Source organism: Chenopodium album, chromosome 9 (assembly GCF_948465745.1).
Source record: "Chenopodium album chromosome 9, dcCheAlbu1.1, whole genome shotgun sequence".
NCBI lineage: Eukaryota > Viridiplantae > Streptophyta > Magnoliopsida > Caryophyllales > Amaranthaceae > Chenopodium > Chenopodium album.
The window spans coordinates 262,212-277,296 of NC_137842.1; the positions used below are offsets into that span (position 1 = coordinate 262,212).

A 15,085-nucleotide genomic window follows, 5' to 3' on the forward strand; every position below is an offset into this window, starting at 1 on the left:
AAATAATAATTATGTATGTAGATAGATGAAATTTATAGATTAAGCCAAATGACGACACCTAATAGGGTAATGCTATATGTAGCCTTATAAGCATTAAATACACTTTTGAAAATTGTACTCCATAAAATTTAGAATTATTGATCAAACACATGCGTAAATCATTATATTTTTGTCCTGATTTCCTAAATATAAACAAATTTTTAGAGTGTATTTAATGATTATATGTAACACTAAGGGCTATGTTGCCTATATATAACATATTTCTACCCCGTAACAAAATTCTTTTATGTTAACTACAAGTTTTAAATCTTAATTAACGCTTGCATCTTATGCAGATTAACAATTGACTTCATATCCCACAAATCATTTATACAATTGTATAAATACTTGTAGGTGAGTAGGTCAAATGAGGATCGAGTGATTAATAACCAATAACCAACGGTTGATTGATTGATGAACGGACGCGACTATAATACGAGTAACACAAGACAAGTACCTAATACACGTACTAAATCTAGGGTGCAGCAGGGGGTGTGGTGGTTTGTGAGGCTATTTACGGTGTGCGAGTGCCGGCAAAACCCCCAAATTATTTTCAAAGATCTTCCAAGCGCTGCTGCTCTTCGTCTTCTTCATCTTTTGTCTTTTCGTTTGATTTGAATCACCCTTTTTCTCTCTCCTCCAGATTTGGTTCAACCACGAAAACCCTAAAACTAAGAGAGAGATTGAGTGTGAAAGTAGAAATTTGTGAGATTATTCAGCAATCCAACAATTATTACAAATGGATTTGGACCAATGGATCGCCAAGGTTAAAGAAGGCCAGCATTTGGCCGAAGATGAGCTTCAGCTTCTCTGCGAATACGTAATTTCTCTCCCCTCTCTCTATTTCCTCACTCTTTTGATTGTTTAATTTGTGTTTGTAATTTTGGATTTATGGAGTAATGATTGGTAGACTAGTCTCAGTTTACCTCCATTGATAGGAAGTTTGCTGTATTGATAATGCTTAGATGTATTTGTTTCAAATTGGGGTTTCGCAATAAGTCGTGAGTTTGCTTTTATGCAATAACAAATGTTGGAGATGGCCGGGCTGTGGTTTGCTGCTTCCAACCGAAATTCTTTGCGGCAGCAATTTATGTTTATGAGTATATGAGAATATGTGAATTTTCTTGGAGTTATGAATCTGATGATGGATGTTGAGATTGGTTGATATTAATGATTTTAGGCCAAGTTTCTCCTAATTCTTTCACGAAGCCGGCAAAGGAATGCCATGTATTGGCAAATGGCAATGCCAGTCACACCTTTTTTTAGCTGTATCTATTTGGAATGATATGATGTTATGGAAATAATTGAATTTCTAAGAAAATTCTTGCTTATTATGTGGTATTCCAATTACACTGGTCTACTGCAATATATGCTAATTTGTAAGAAAGAAGTAACACGTTGGGTGATAAATCTGATAATGGTCAGCCTGAAGGGTTGATGATATCAGGCCTAGTATGCTGAGAAGTTCTGGTGTGGATTTTAAATGTATGTCTTTAAGACATGTTTCCAAAGGGATACCATGCTTAAGAAAGGATTAATGTAGTGTTTGGACAACATTTAGGCTTTTTTTTTTTTCCTTCCTTTTTCTTACATAGATTTTTGTGGAGTACTACTTGATTTTTTAGCAAAGCATTTTGAATTTAGACTTTTTATCTTGAACTGTTGTTGCAGTCTGCTCTTAGGATGTTTACTTTACTATCATTCACTTTCTTCTTTATGGCTAAATTTTACCCTTTTGTTTTCTGTTTTTTCCACATCTCATCTGAGCTGGTTCCTTTTCTGCCAGAGCTCATAAAATTGTCAATTATCTGATCTTACTGATCATTTCTTTGCGTATACCCATATGTGGAATGTATCAGGTAAAAGAGATACTAATTGAGGAGTCAAACGTTCAGCCAGTCAATAGTCCAGTCACTGTCTGTGGTGACATCCATGGCCAATTCCATGATTTAATGAAGCTTTTCCAGACTGGAGGTCATGTTCCAGAGACCAATTATATATTTATGGTACTAGTAGTTATATATACTAATATTGCTATGCTTGTGTGATTGTCAACATTTGTTCCCTTCTTTCTTAGATCTATTGACCTAAAAATCTCAAATCCTTTGTCAGGGAGATTTTGTTGACAGAGGCTACAATAGTCTTGAAGTCTTTACCATCCTTTTGCTTCTTAAAGCTAGGTATGCCTTAAATCTGTTATGCATATGGATTTTATTATTAATGCTTGTAGTTGTTGTTACTGGATTTTTGCTTTTTCTCCATTTCACTATCATGTCTTATATCTGTAATCTTTGAGCTTGATGGTCTTAGTGGTTTAGGACCTTTATGTATAGAGATGTGCAAAAATCAGCAGGTTTTGGATGTAGACCTTTTCTTGGAGAAGACTAAAAATACTTGACTAATAGTATGGTGTTTGTTTGATTGACTAATTGCCATTATGTTAAGAGCAGTTTCACAGTCAACTTGAGTTATTTAGGTACTATATTGGAAGAATCATAATTTTAGAAGATGTGGATAGGAGTCTAAATAATATTGAACTGTTGTATATGATCTCTCTTGTGAAACGGATAAAGGTCTTTGTTATTGTCACTAACAGTTGTAATATTAATCCTTAGTTGTGAGGAAACCACATTATGCAGTGTAGAAGCAACCAGATGTTTAGATCGTGAATGGAATGAAGTCATTATGCTCTTATTTACCAAGCCCTTCACTCGTTAGTGATTATTGTGTCACTATAGTTTTTGGCCGGTCTCTTTACCCTTCGCAAGGGAATTATTCTGGTTTGTAAAAGATTGGCAAGTTTTGTGAAATTGTGGATCACTCATCATTGTTGGATTTAGACGTAGATTGATGATAATTGTAATGATTTTGATTGTTGAGAACCTGAGACTACCTGTCTCCTGGGATTGTTTGAATGAAGTTTATTTTTGATGGCGATGATTTGATTTCACTTCAATTATAGTTTCTATGAACAACTCTTTTATCTTTCATTGCCGGAGAAGGTAATTTATAACTATGAAGACCTTGTGAAGGAATGTGAAGTTGTGAACGACACTTTATCTGTTGTCTTTAAGAAAATAACTGTTCAGAGAATTGACTTTTAGAATTAGACTGTATCTAGTGTTGTATGAGCTATGTTAATTACAAATCTAGAGAGCTCCTAAGCCAACTTATTTTGGCTGGATAAATTGCATTATGGGTTAAGATTCTGTTTGTTACTGGCGAAAAACTGCTGTTTGCATGGAAGAAGAGCCTGGATTGTGAATGTATGATTGGGGCTGACTTATTGGAACCAATATCCTATCTCGCTTCCCAGTATTATTGTAATCATGTTTAGCTGGCCTGTATAATAGCTGGCCTGTACCATCATTACTGGATCTGGCATGTAAGGTTAGTAGAATGTTGTAGACAGCTAAAAGCTATTGAGGATCTGGTGGCCATATTCCTTATTGGTACTATTAGGATGTTCAACAACTCATATAAAACTTTAAGTGCTTTATGCTCTATGACATTGACATTCGTGATGGTTTTGTATAACCATTGTTCCATTGTTTTGTGAACTTGCTTCAAGTGATTGAAACTGAGAGTAACATTCAGTTGTTGGTTTTGATACATACAACCCTAAGATCTAACTATAAGCATTATTGCATTAAACATATTGCTTAAATTGGTCTTCATTTAGGGATTAATGACAAAATCTGTATGTTGCTCAGTGTTATTTTGTTTAATTATCATTTTCATTTAATTATTGCTGTGTCCATCCTTAAGTTTTGGCACTAACTAAATATTTCTTACCAAAATTTAGCAGAATCTGTTTCGTTAGGAACTAAGGAAGTTCATAGGTTGTTGAAAAGTGTGCTTAATTATTTTTTGAATTTTTTTTTAAAATTTTCTTAAAATCTCTTTTTTTGTCATGAAGAGATGATGGATTGATGGCTGCATTTCACATAATTTCATCCTGATTTAGTGATATGATTAAGCTTCTGTTTGGGAGTGGGATTATGAATAATTTTGCTATCTCTATCTTATGTATATTGTTCTCGCTAGATTTAAATACATATGCCATCATTTGACAACAGATTAATCAACCCTGTGAAATTTTTTCTTCTGTACCCTACTGCCTTTTCCCTAAGTTACCAATATTATTAGGTTATTAGTACTTTATAAGGCATACTTAACTTAAATTTGTTGCAACTATGCATTCTTCTCGTTTGCCAGGTATCCTGCGAACATTACTCTTTTGCGTGGAAATCATGAAAGCAGGCAGCTTACTCAGGTAGGTATCTGACATGTGCTGCTCTAGCATCCTTGTTCTTCTTTCAATCATTGGTTCTTTTTACTTATTTTCTTTAATGTTTGCTTCATTAGCAATTTTGCATGACTATTTCTTCTCCCTATTTTCCATTCAGATTTTCTTGTTTTTTCTATTGATGTTTTATGGAGACATAAGTTGGCGAAGCTCCTTTTTATTTGATTAGAATTTACTTGATTCCTCCGTTTCATACCAGCTGACACGTTCCTTTGGGCACTATTCTCATAAATCATTTTGACTACCTTTTGTGATTTATACATGAGAAAAAACATGATCATGTGTGATTGTGTGGTTGTGTTAGATTTGTCTCAATGTATATCATTCAATGAAGATTTAGGAGTGGGAAAGTGAGGGAGAATCACTTAAGGTGGTTAGGCCATGTAAGATGGACATCAAGTGATGCACTTGTTAGGAGGCTTATAAAGTGAGCAAAGTGATGAGATTGTGAGGGTTAGGGAAAGACCTAAGAAAGCTTGGTGGAGGGTGATTGAGAGTAATATGAATCTATTGGGGATTGAGGAAAATATGGCATGTTATAGGGCAGGGTGGAGGGAGAATATATGTTTCGAGGACATTACATGATTGTTCATCTATGTAATTTTCCCTTTCTTTTTCATCCACTTACTTTGAGCCTTGTTTTGCGAACTTTTTTCCTCGCGCATATTATACTTCCCTCTCTTTTCACTTTTAAGTTTCTTTTGGAACGCTTCGTACAAAAATATGTGTATTGCTCAAGTATTTCTGCTTAGTATGATGATTTGAAGGTGTTTAGGCCTCCTTTTATTCCTCAAAAATGTTCTAAGTTATAATTATTTTAATTTGTTTAGGCTAATAAGTCTAGAAAACGGTTGGTAAGTTCATTTATAACCTTAGTTTTAAAAAGCACGAGGCGCAAAGCGAAAGCACACGTCTCTTGGATATGAGGCGCAAAATTTTAAATTTTAATTTATTTATTTTACTTTTTTTTTTTTTGGTTAGAAAAAAAGGTGGTGAGACTAGTCATGTGATTAACAGTCAACTGGAGAAGTAGGGCTTTTGTTACTCTGTCAATTAAAAAAAAAGAATAAATAATAAAGAAAAAAAAACTTTACGTTATTGTAGGTGGGTAGAGACCGCAGAGGAGAGAGATTAAGAAGAAGCAGAAAAAGAAAGAATGGAGAAGAGCGGAGATCAAAGAGAGAGAATAGAAGGAAAAAAAACCTACCTGGGTTGCTTCACTGGTGTCGGCTGCCGGTAAATCTGCTGCCAGAAACCACCGGGGGTTGATCTCCGGCAAAGTCTGTCGTTGCAAAACCCACCCATTTTTCAATTGCATAGCCACCCGTATATTAGTGTTTTTGAATTGGGGGTCAAATTGAAGTGATTTTATTCAATTTACAAGGGGCTTTTGCTCGAATTATCACTCTAAAAGACTGGGTAAGCTTCAATTTGGGGAAAAAAAAAGTGTTTTTAACAAAAATTAATCCAAATCCCCTTTTCTCAAGTTTTTAAACGTAAGACGGCTCAGGCGCTGCGCCTTACGCCTTGGTGGAGGCGGTCTGAAAGGCGTGCGCCTAGGAAGGCCGAGGCGTTTTGGCCTGCGCCTCGCATTGCCTTTAAATCTAAGTTTATAACTAAAAGTATATGTTAGGGCCAATAAGTTGGTAAGTTTAGATCAGATAAGCTTGGAGTTTGTACTTGAAAACTAGATAGCATAAAAATTCAATCAGTTTTTGTTCATATGTATAGAAATGGCTCATGTTATAAATAGATAAACTTGTGCGTGAGAGGAAATCAGTTGGTGATGTGGACTCGTCTCTTGAGAAAAGTAAAGGACACATGAAAAATTGTGATATGTCTTCTATTTATGTGAGTGAAAATCGGGTAGTATATTATTGGTTTTCATCATCTGTATATAATAGATGCGAATGCGGCTGGAGTGCTGGACAGTTTGGTCAGATCTATCATTTGTGTGATATACAGTTTGGTCATTATTTTGTTACTGAGTTGACATTTTAACTAACTCATTAAATTGAGATATTCATAGTAGTCTGGAGAAATCTATTGTTTTTATAACAAGTTACCTTTTTTGTTCCTTTTCCTCTCATGAAACCGAAACCTTTATATAAGAAAATGTCAATGTAAGATATTGATTGAAAGAAAGTTAAGGGTATTGATTAGTTTGAAGTAATGCTTGTTTTTCACTTTTTCTGTTATCAGTGCTTGTGATTGAAGAACTATTTATTTTCAATGTCTGGTATGGGCATGCTGTTTATCTGGAGAATATTATTTTTTAGCTTTGTAGTTGTCAAAGACTTGTTTTTGTCATCTTCCCCTGCTTCTTTGACATGTACAATGTGAGTTATATCTTTGAAAACTGCCACGATGTAATGATTTGAAAGTGGAGGCATTTCAGGAATCACTTAACCTACTCATTTAGGGGGGATTTGTAGGTTAAGTGAAGTTCCCTTGCAGCAAAGCAGAGCTTTAGCTGCCCTTAAGGCTCTTGTGTGGAAAAAAATAGGAATTAATATTGAAAGTTAATGCTTCTGTCAGTTATTTCTAATATAGTTTTTATGCAGGATTAAATTGTCAGAAATAAGGTTAGCGCTACTTGATGTTGTTATCTTTTGGGATGTAGAAAGGACACAATACATTTTGCCTCCACCTTTTATTTGTCTCCCTGTTTTTTTTTCTTTCTTTTTTTTTTTACCTTAATTTCTGTTAAACAGCATCTGTGCACTGCTGCGTAATCTGCAACTTGAGTATTTTTCTTATTTTAGATGAAAAAACCTCACTTTTCAAAATAAATTAATCTCTCTGGCCTTAGATGGTAACCTTTGATTTAGAAGTTCATATATTATCATCCCTTTTCCCCATCTCTTTGAATACTGTCAGATTTATTCAAATGTCACAATCTCTGTACTCAATTGTCCCAATTCAGGCCCATTTCCATTGGACTCAAATATTTACTTAGTGATCTGGACAGGTAACTAGTAAGCACTCTAGGCTGGGTATGGAAGGCTTTTTTTATTATTAGACTTAATAAAATGCAACTAGACTGGCAGTGCTTTTGCCTTGATTTGCATGATCCTTAAGTTTTGATCTTGGTTGCATTGAGTAAAGATGGTACCTGTGGTATAATGTATTGTAATCTGATTAAGCTTAATGTTACCCACTATGCGTGACATCTAATGCCGTAGATATACTTATGGAAACTAACTAGTTGAGGCTTATTTTCTCTGTTTTTTCTTAGTCTTTTCTGGTGGTGATGGGTGATAATGTTGTTATATATTTAGTGTCTTCCTTACTTTGGTATTGAGCTGTTGGTGCGCTTAAGGAAAGTGCTGATGTGTTCTCTGTTGATGAAGTCTTTTTATGAGTGGTATTCTGCAGCTTCCGACTGCGTTTCTTGTTGAATGATAGGCTATTTATATTTCTGGTGTAGAGAGATGCAGGTGTTTGAATATTTTAAAATTTCATCTGCGTACTTTGGAGTTATCTTCATTGTGGATTATTTACCTGAAATTTCAAATACGAAAGTATGGTTTTCTTTTGTTCTCCATTTATTAATGTTGTGAGTTTTAATTATACTGGCTTTGAAGGTCTTGAGACCTCAGTTTATGAAGGTATCATAATCATAAGCAATAGTCTATATATGGAGTCAAATAGATCTGCCAAGAAAACACTTGGCATGCCCCTTACATGCCTAGTATCCCTCTATGTAATTTGACAAGTACGGAATATGAAGTAGCTGTATTTTATAAAAACATGAAAATATAATGGCAATTATGAACGTGAAACGTTCCATATCTTACTATGACATAATTTACCGTGTATAATCATCCCTCTTTAATTATATTACTTATCAAATATTCCTAAAAAAAGAAAATACTGTCAAACATAGAAAATTTGTATTTTTCTTATTAACAGAATTTTAAGCCCATGCTTGATATGGGGCACCAATCTAGTTTCATTGAATATTTGAATGTAAAATGTGTAGTAATAAGTTAATAACCTCAAGAGTTTAAGTCTCTACTTTATGTACTTCTGATGATTCCTTAAAGTTGTAATCGGGATCACCTTTCCCCTGACTATTGCAGGATAGTTGAGTGTGTAGGTTTGTTTGATTGATGGGATAATGACCTTTTTCTCCTCAGGTATATGGGTTTTATGATGAGTGCCAGAGGAAGTATGGAAATGCCAATGCATGGAGATATTGCACAGATGTTTTTGATTATCTGACTCTCTCGGCAATTATAAATGGAACTGTAAGTAGTTTTTTTTTTCTTTCTTCTTATTCTTGGTGTAATGGTAGTATAATCCATTTCGGCTAGGAGGTCAATGGTTGCAGTTGCAGTAAGATCATCTTTGTCAATAGTGGGTGGAGACTGTACATTTGACACCTTTCAATGTTCATATCCCTTTTTTTTTTAATTTTATTTTTGTGTTTTTGTTTTGTTTTTTTGTTTTTGTTTTTAAACTGAAGCATCATGCACTGGTTTTTTTTAGTTGCAGCTGTCCTATTTTCAAGCTTGTCAATGCATAAAAAAAGTGAAAAAAAAAAGTTGGTTTTCAAAGTATGTGTTGAGGCACACCTAACAAGATTTCACATTGCTAAAGTATAAACCTAAAATTGTCTGAGTAGAATGCGTGAATCGTGTAAAAGTCAAATGCTGCAGCCTGCAGCTAAAAACTCTGGAGAAAGTACGTGTGAATAGGTTGAGAGTATTTGATGGTCTTTTTTACAATCTTCTTTAAAAAAATTTCCTGTCGCATCATTTGATCCTGAAAATTAATTGCTCTATCATGACACAAATACTGCTCTGAGAATCCGTGTACCTTGTCCTTCCTCTCTTGGCTAATCATCTCAGTTTGATCTTGCAGGTGCTATGTGTTCATGGTGGTCTTTCACCTGATATTCGAACGATTGATCAGGTTCTGTCACTGCTTCTAGTTTCAATGTCATTTTGCAATATGCTGTTGTTGTGGGCATTTTTTATACATTGCAAAATGTTCAATAACCCTGATATTCTAAATGTGATTATATGACTTTATTTGTTTCTATATTTAGTAGATATTCAAGTTTCTTTTTCCAAAAAATTTCATTTACCATTAGTTATAAGGAAATCTTGATTTTGTTTTTTTTGCCAAACTGGGTTTACACCCCCCCTCCCCCCCCCCCCCCCCCCAACTTCTTTTTTTTTTTCTTTGTTGTATAGATGCATGAGCTTATGATCATAAATTTGCTTATAGTGAGCTAAATTTTGATTTCACTTCTTTTTTTGACTTGCCAATAAGCAGATAAGGGTTATTGAACGAAATTGTGAAATTCCTCATGAAGGGCCATTTTGTGACCTTATGTGGAGTGATCCTGAAGATATTGAGACATGGGCTGTCAGTCCTCGTGGTGCAGGATGGCTTTTTGGATCTAGAGTGACAACTGAGGCATGTCTTTTTTTTTTTTTTTTTATTATGTTCTGCACAGTTTGTTTGATAAATGTACTAAGCTGTATAATTCTAAATGCGCAGTTCAACCACATAAACAATCTTGATTTAGTTTGTCGAGCTCATCAGCTCGTACAAGAAGGTCTCAAGTACATGTTTCAAGATAAGGGCCTTGTAACGGTAAATTTGCTGCTTTGATTCCTTATTTATAATTTTGTAAAAAATGTTTACAATTCCGTTGAAGGATTTGGCTTTGATTTAACAGGTGTGGTCAGCACCAAATTACTGTTACCGTTGTGGGAATGTTGCTTCAATTTTGAGTTTCAATGACAATATGGTGAGTTTGGCGTAACCTTTTTTTTTTCCCTCCACTGGAGTGGTTAAATAAACTGACTGCATGAATAAGCATGATTGTGTTGACCTGTGGTTATCTGAAATGATAGCCTATCCTTTCTCTCATGTTCTTTTCTTATTATTTTAAAATTTTTTGCTTGCTGGGAGAAACTTGCCTGATTTTAAATAACCTCGAGGGAACAGTCAACAAGAAAACACATGCAGGAATGACCCGTACAATTACCACTAACAAATTTCCAAAAGATAAGAGAACACAGAAAAAGAGCTAGACAAATATAAAAAATATACATATGCGGCTACTTTTAAACTTTTTACGTACGAATTATCATTAGATTGTAAGAATACTATTTGGGCAATATCGAGAGAGATGGGCCAAAAATAGTATGTAAGTCTCATACTTATCTCTATAATTTCTCAGAGAAGCCCCTTCAATTGGAAGTGAAGCCATCAAATACTAGTGCTTTTGTTCTTTGATGGCTTCACTTGATATGGATTGTCATATAATTCCTCTTTGCTGTCTACAGTAGCCGTCATGTCCACGCTTTATGTTTTAAATCATCTTATGATCTTGTCCTTTTTATAATTTAGTTTCATGTTTCTCCTCAACATGAGCCTTGATCTCTTTGTGATTCATATGTACAGGAAGAATTTCTGCATTTAGCAATCTGAACTCTTATTGCTAACTTTACCTCCCAAGTCCCAAAAGATTCCAGGGACGTCTCTAGAATCTTTTATGATATTGGGATCTTCTGGACTATCAAGTTGCCTGTTATGTTAAGGAGTTTTTGGCGTCTAGAATTAATGGGATTGCCTAGTGTTAACTAAAAAATGCAAGTCTCAACCAGTAGGTTGAATCATGGGGAAGTAGGTGATACAGTTTTATGATTGCTGGATGTGACTGTTGGATTACATTATTCTTGGCTAATTTTCAGACGCAGTCATATTGTCTATATGTAAAATGCATGGTTAAAGATTTAATATTTCTTATTTTCTGGTCTTATGCAGTCCTCTTTCTAAATCAACTTATGTAGAAGCTATATTTTTTTAAAATGTTGTTGCTGTCTGTAATGGAAGCACCGTTTAAAGTGTAATTTGTCATGTGTAACAGGAGAGGGAGGTGAAGTTCTTTACGGAGACAGAAGAAAACAATCAGATGAGGGGGCCGAGAACAGGGGTCCCATATTTCTTATAGACATTTTCTCTCAGAATTTAAAGACTTGTATAATTATTAATTGATCTGATTTTTCAAATTTATAATTTTTAGGAAGGGGTATGAATTCTTGGTAATGCTGGCTCATTCATGTTACATTTCTGTCAGTAAATGCTTTAATCGCGCCAGAAAAAAATGCCCTCTTGTTCCGTCATGCTTTGTGATAACTCAGATCAAATGTTTTCTTGTTTCTAGTGGTATATTTGCATCATTTTTCTAATCTATTGTTGTTTCTTTATCAAAATTTTAGATTGCATATAAAATAATGAAAAATGTTTCATTTGCTGAAGGTCAAATGATACCGAACATATAGTTGCTGGGGAGTGTGAACTGGTGAGTGATTATATATTTATGCAACTCTGTTATAGCTGCCCTAAAGGCCTTACAACTACTCAAAAGCCAAAAGAACAACTATTAGCATAGTTTAAGCTCTTTATTTATTGATTGATGGTTAAAGCAACTCCAGGAGCGGTATGCTCCCCTTTCCGTTCGCCACCCTGAATTCAGATTTTCGAAGGACGTGACCCTCCTTACGACCAGTTTGTGCGGCCCTTGAGGTCAACTCGGTGGCTTCTATGAGGAACACAACGAAAAGGAGATCCTATTTCTCCTTTTAGTTTTTAGACTTTCATCCCTGCATGAAATTGTCATATAATTCCGTCTCATTAAGAGACTTAGGGCCTATTTCGATTTACTGATTGGGGATAAACTGAATTGAATTGAACTGATTGAAGATGAACTGAATTGAACTGAACTGATAGGGGATGAACTGAAATGAATTGTTTATGAGAGAAGGAAATTAGGAACTGAAATGAATTGATTGGAGCTAACTGAATTGAACAAAAATTAAGCTGAACAGAACATGCTCTTATTCACTCTTAAAACATGGCGTGGTTGTTAAACGACGCTCACACTTTAATCATGAATGGATGAACATGCCCTTGCGTGTATTATAGTTTTCACCTTCTAATTCAATCCAACATTCCCTCCTCCAAACAAAGGTGATTAGAAGACGTCGAATTGTCTGTGCATGATACAATGCCAACTGATCCTGATGCTCCTCCTCAACATATTCTATTGGATGAGAATGTTAAGGCTAACAAGTATATATGCATACTACTGCATTGATGCTTTTAAGGTAAGGTTGCTTCTTTTTACTCCTCTACCAACTAGGAGTATTACTTTTGGTTTCTGACCTCATTCTTTGGGGTGGTTCCTATTTCACTGTAATTGCTTCCTTTGAAACAATTTTCCTCATCACGGGAAAGATTTAACCACCTTTTAGCTTTGCTTTTCTTGAGTGTTGTCTATTTGTGGTTCGTAATTAGTGAAGGACAAAACAGTTTCAGCTGTTTCTATAAGGCTTTTTAAACTGAGATACCTTAGTGACCGGGTGGGGGATTTGATGCTTCTACTGTTCTTGTATGGTTAATTATAGAGATTTTATGTTTATAGATAATTCTGCTCTTGGCTTTTATGGAAATAAACAAAGGATACGAGATATCATTACTAGATCATTGTATCGATACCATCGGGTACATGTACCTCTAATAATATGTTTCCCTCCAGTTCATTTTGTTTGCCTAAGCTTTCTGGTTGGTTCACTTTTGTGCAACTTTGACTTCCAGCTTTTTCAAAACCATCTTGTTGTTTATGAGAATGAAGGCGGTCTCCTGAAAGTAGTTGTCTATCGCCTTCCTGCCATTGATCAGCCGCTTGAAAACCTATTTGGGGGCCTCTATCTATGTTGACTTTGTTGATCCTGCATATGATGTGCACCATCTGGAGTCGCAGTTTTCTTCCAATGTTTTGAGGTTCACATACAGCTCCTGGAGTAATTGTAAGACGGATTGGACTTATAGTATTAGACCCCTGTTCAGATTTTACTGGACCTTGAACCAACTTTGTTGTTTAGATTATGTTATGAGTTATAAGAAGTATATTTCATAAGAATAAAAGATATGCAGATATATAGCCATCAAATCCAAATTATGCTGTGTCTGTGGCAGATCAACGTGTGATGTACTCGGAGCCTGCTAAATTTGTGGCAAAATTGAGGGAGTTAAAGACTGATGATAATATACTGTTGTTTAAATGTGATTTTGGGGCAGGGCATTCGTCTAAATCAGGGAGGTAATCTTCCTTAGTTTTTCTTGTTTATGTCTCTAATTTGAAAGTATGTATGTAAGATTTGAGATTCTTCCACGGAATTATACGAGTAATTGGTGTTTTAGTTAATGACAATGTATCCCTTTCACAAATTGGATTGGTCTATCATGATACAAAATGCCATGGCAAATATAGTGATATGGAAAGGGAAATGATTTCATGTGTCCTGTTTAGATCACCTGTAGCAGGCATTAAGTTCAACCTAGACTTTTTCCAGTTTTCAATTCCCGTGTTGACAATTTTACATACTCACTGCTAGTCTGCTACTCTATAAACAGTATAACTTCTGCCTGGATGGCAAACCATAAAAGGCAAGTGCAAATATTCCAAGAACATTTGGTGATGGAGACATGGAGCTGTATAACAGTATCATTTGTTTTATACTTTTATAGTTTTATTATACTTTTTTCCATTGATCTCAATTATGAATGCCAATACATCTATAAATTATTTTCAGATTTGAGAAGCTCCAGGAACATGCATTCACATTGACATTCTTGTTGAAGATTTTGAACATGATTCCTGCTCCTGAAATGACACAACCATGACAGTGGAAGATTAGATGACAATGCTCCCTCAATTGGTCTGTCTGCAGAAGGCCATTTGTGCACTGTAATTTGTTTCTGAAGTGCGTGATGGGGTTTTCCCTGTTTTGGAAGATGAAGGTTGCCATATGGGGTGCTTCCATGCTTAAAGCATTTGGTTCTTTCTTCTCTTCACTCCCTAGATATTTCAATTACCTATGTGGTAAGTGGCAATTTACCCCTGATGGATTATGGACTTGACATTTTCCTAATGCACCAGCTTCAAGTAGGAGATAGTTCAGCAGACTGGAATGATGCTTACTATCAATTCAGGGTGTTTTCGACAATGACTTTTTGAGTACCTTCAAAATTTTTAAATCACTACTAGCAAATAAAGTAGTTTGAAAAATTTGGTAACCCTAGCTTTTGAGGTAGTATGTGTTCTGTAAAACCCTACCAAAACTAGTTTCTGTGAAATGTTTTGCAAAAACTACTAAAATGAGCTTTTAATATCCAGTTCATCAAATGTGTCCGTGAGCACACATTAAGAAATCATACTTTATATTTCATAATAATAATTGAGGGATGTTTATGAGTTTAAAATGATGGTTGTATTATTTGTAAAATAATGATCTTCGTTATTTCCTTTAACTAGTGCTAAGAGTTTTTTTTTTTTCTTCCATTTTTCTAAGTTCTTTTCTAATTTATCATAGCCAACTAATTTCAATATCCATTTCACCATGACAATTTGTTTTGTCGCCTAACAATGTCACACTGTCACCTAACTTCAATACCTGCTTAACAGAATAACCATTATAACAGCAAGATTTCTTTTAACCCAATCATGACTGCAATTTAGTGTTTTTAAACTTGAGAAAAGTTTAAAATGAGTTTTCTATTACAGAAAAGATGAAGAGCTTGAAATAGGGGATAAAAGGGAAATCCCGCTAATAATGCGGGCACAGATATTAGAATTTAGAGTACAAGTATTGTTTGCATTTTCCAAATCCTTATTTCCATCAACAACAAACTCAAACATTTGCAGAAATT

The 15,085-nt window shown here is 34.9% G+C and overlaps 1 protein-coding gene across 1 annotated transcript; it reads left to right on the top strand.

The window, feature by feature from the left end:
- Positions 1-493: 493 nt before the first annotated feature.
- Positions 494-11,562, top strand: LOC145558161 (phytochrome-associated serine/threonine-protein phosphatase). Its single transcript, XM_081619306.1, has 10 exons — positions 494-859; positions 1,899-2,045; positions 2,152-2,219; positions 4,258-4,315; positions 8,491-8,601; positions 9,218-9,268; positions 9,635-9,778; positions 9,863-9,958; positions 10,044-10,115; positions 11,241-11,562. Exons 1-10 carry the CDS (start codon positions 779-781, stop codon positions 11,322-11,324), a joined length of 912 nt encoding a protein of 303 aa, XP_081475432.1. The 5' UTR covers positions 494-778; the 3' UTR covers positions 11,325-11,562.
- Positions 11,563-15,085: the final 3,523 nt, after the last annotated feature.

Excerpts from the sequence above, each read along its gene's own strand:
- LOC145558161 (XM_081619306.1), top strand. The coding sequence starts at position 779 with ATGGATTTGGACCAATGGATCGCCAAGGTTAAAGAAGGCCAGCATTTG. Across the intron at positions 9,779-9,862 it reads GATCTAGAGTGACAACTGAG|TTCAACCACATAAACAATCT; the intron begins GCATGTCTTTTT and ends CTAAATGCGCAG. Across the intron at positions 10,116-11,240 it reads TGAGTTTCAATGACAATATG|GAGAGGGAGGTGAAGTTCTT; the intron begins GTGAGTTTGGCG and ends CATGTGTAACAG.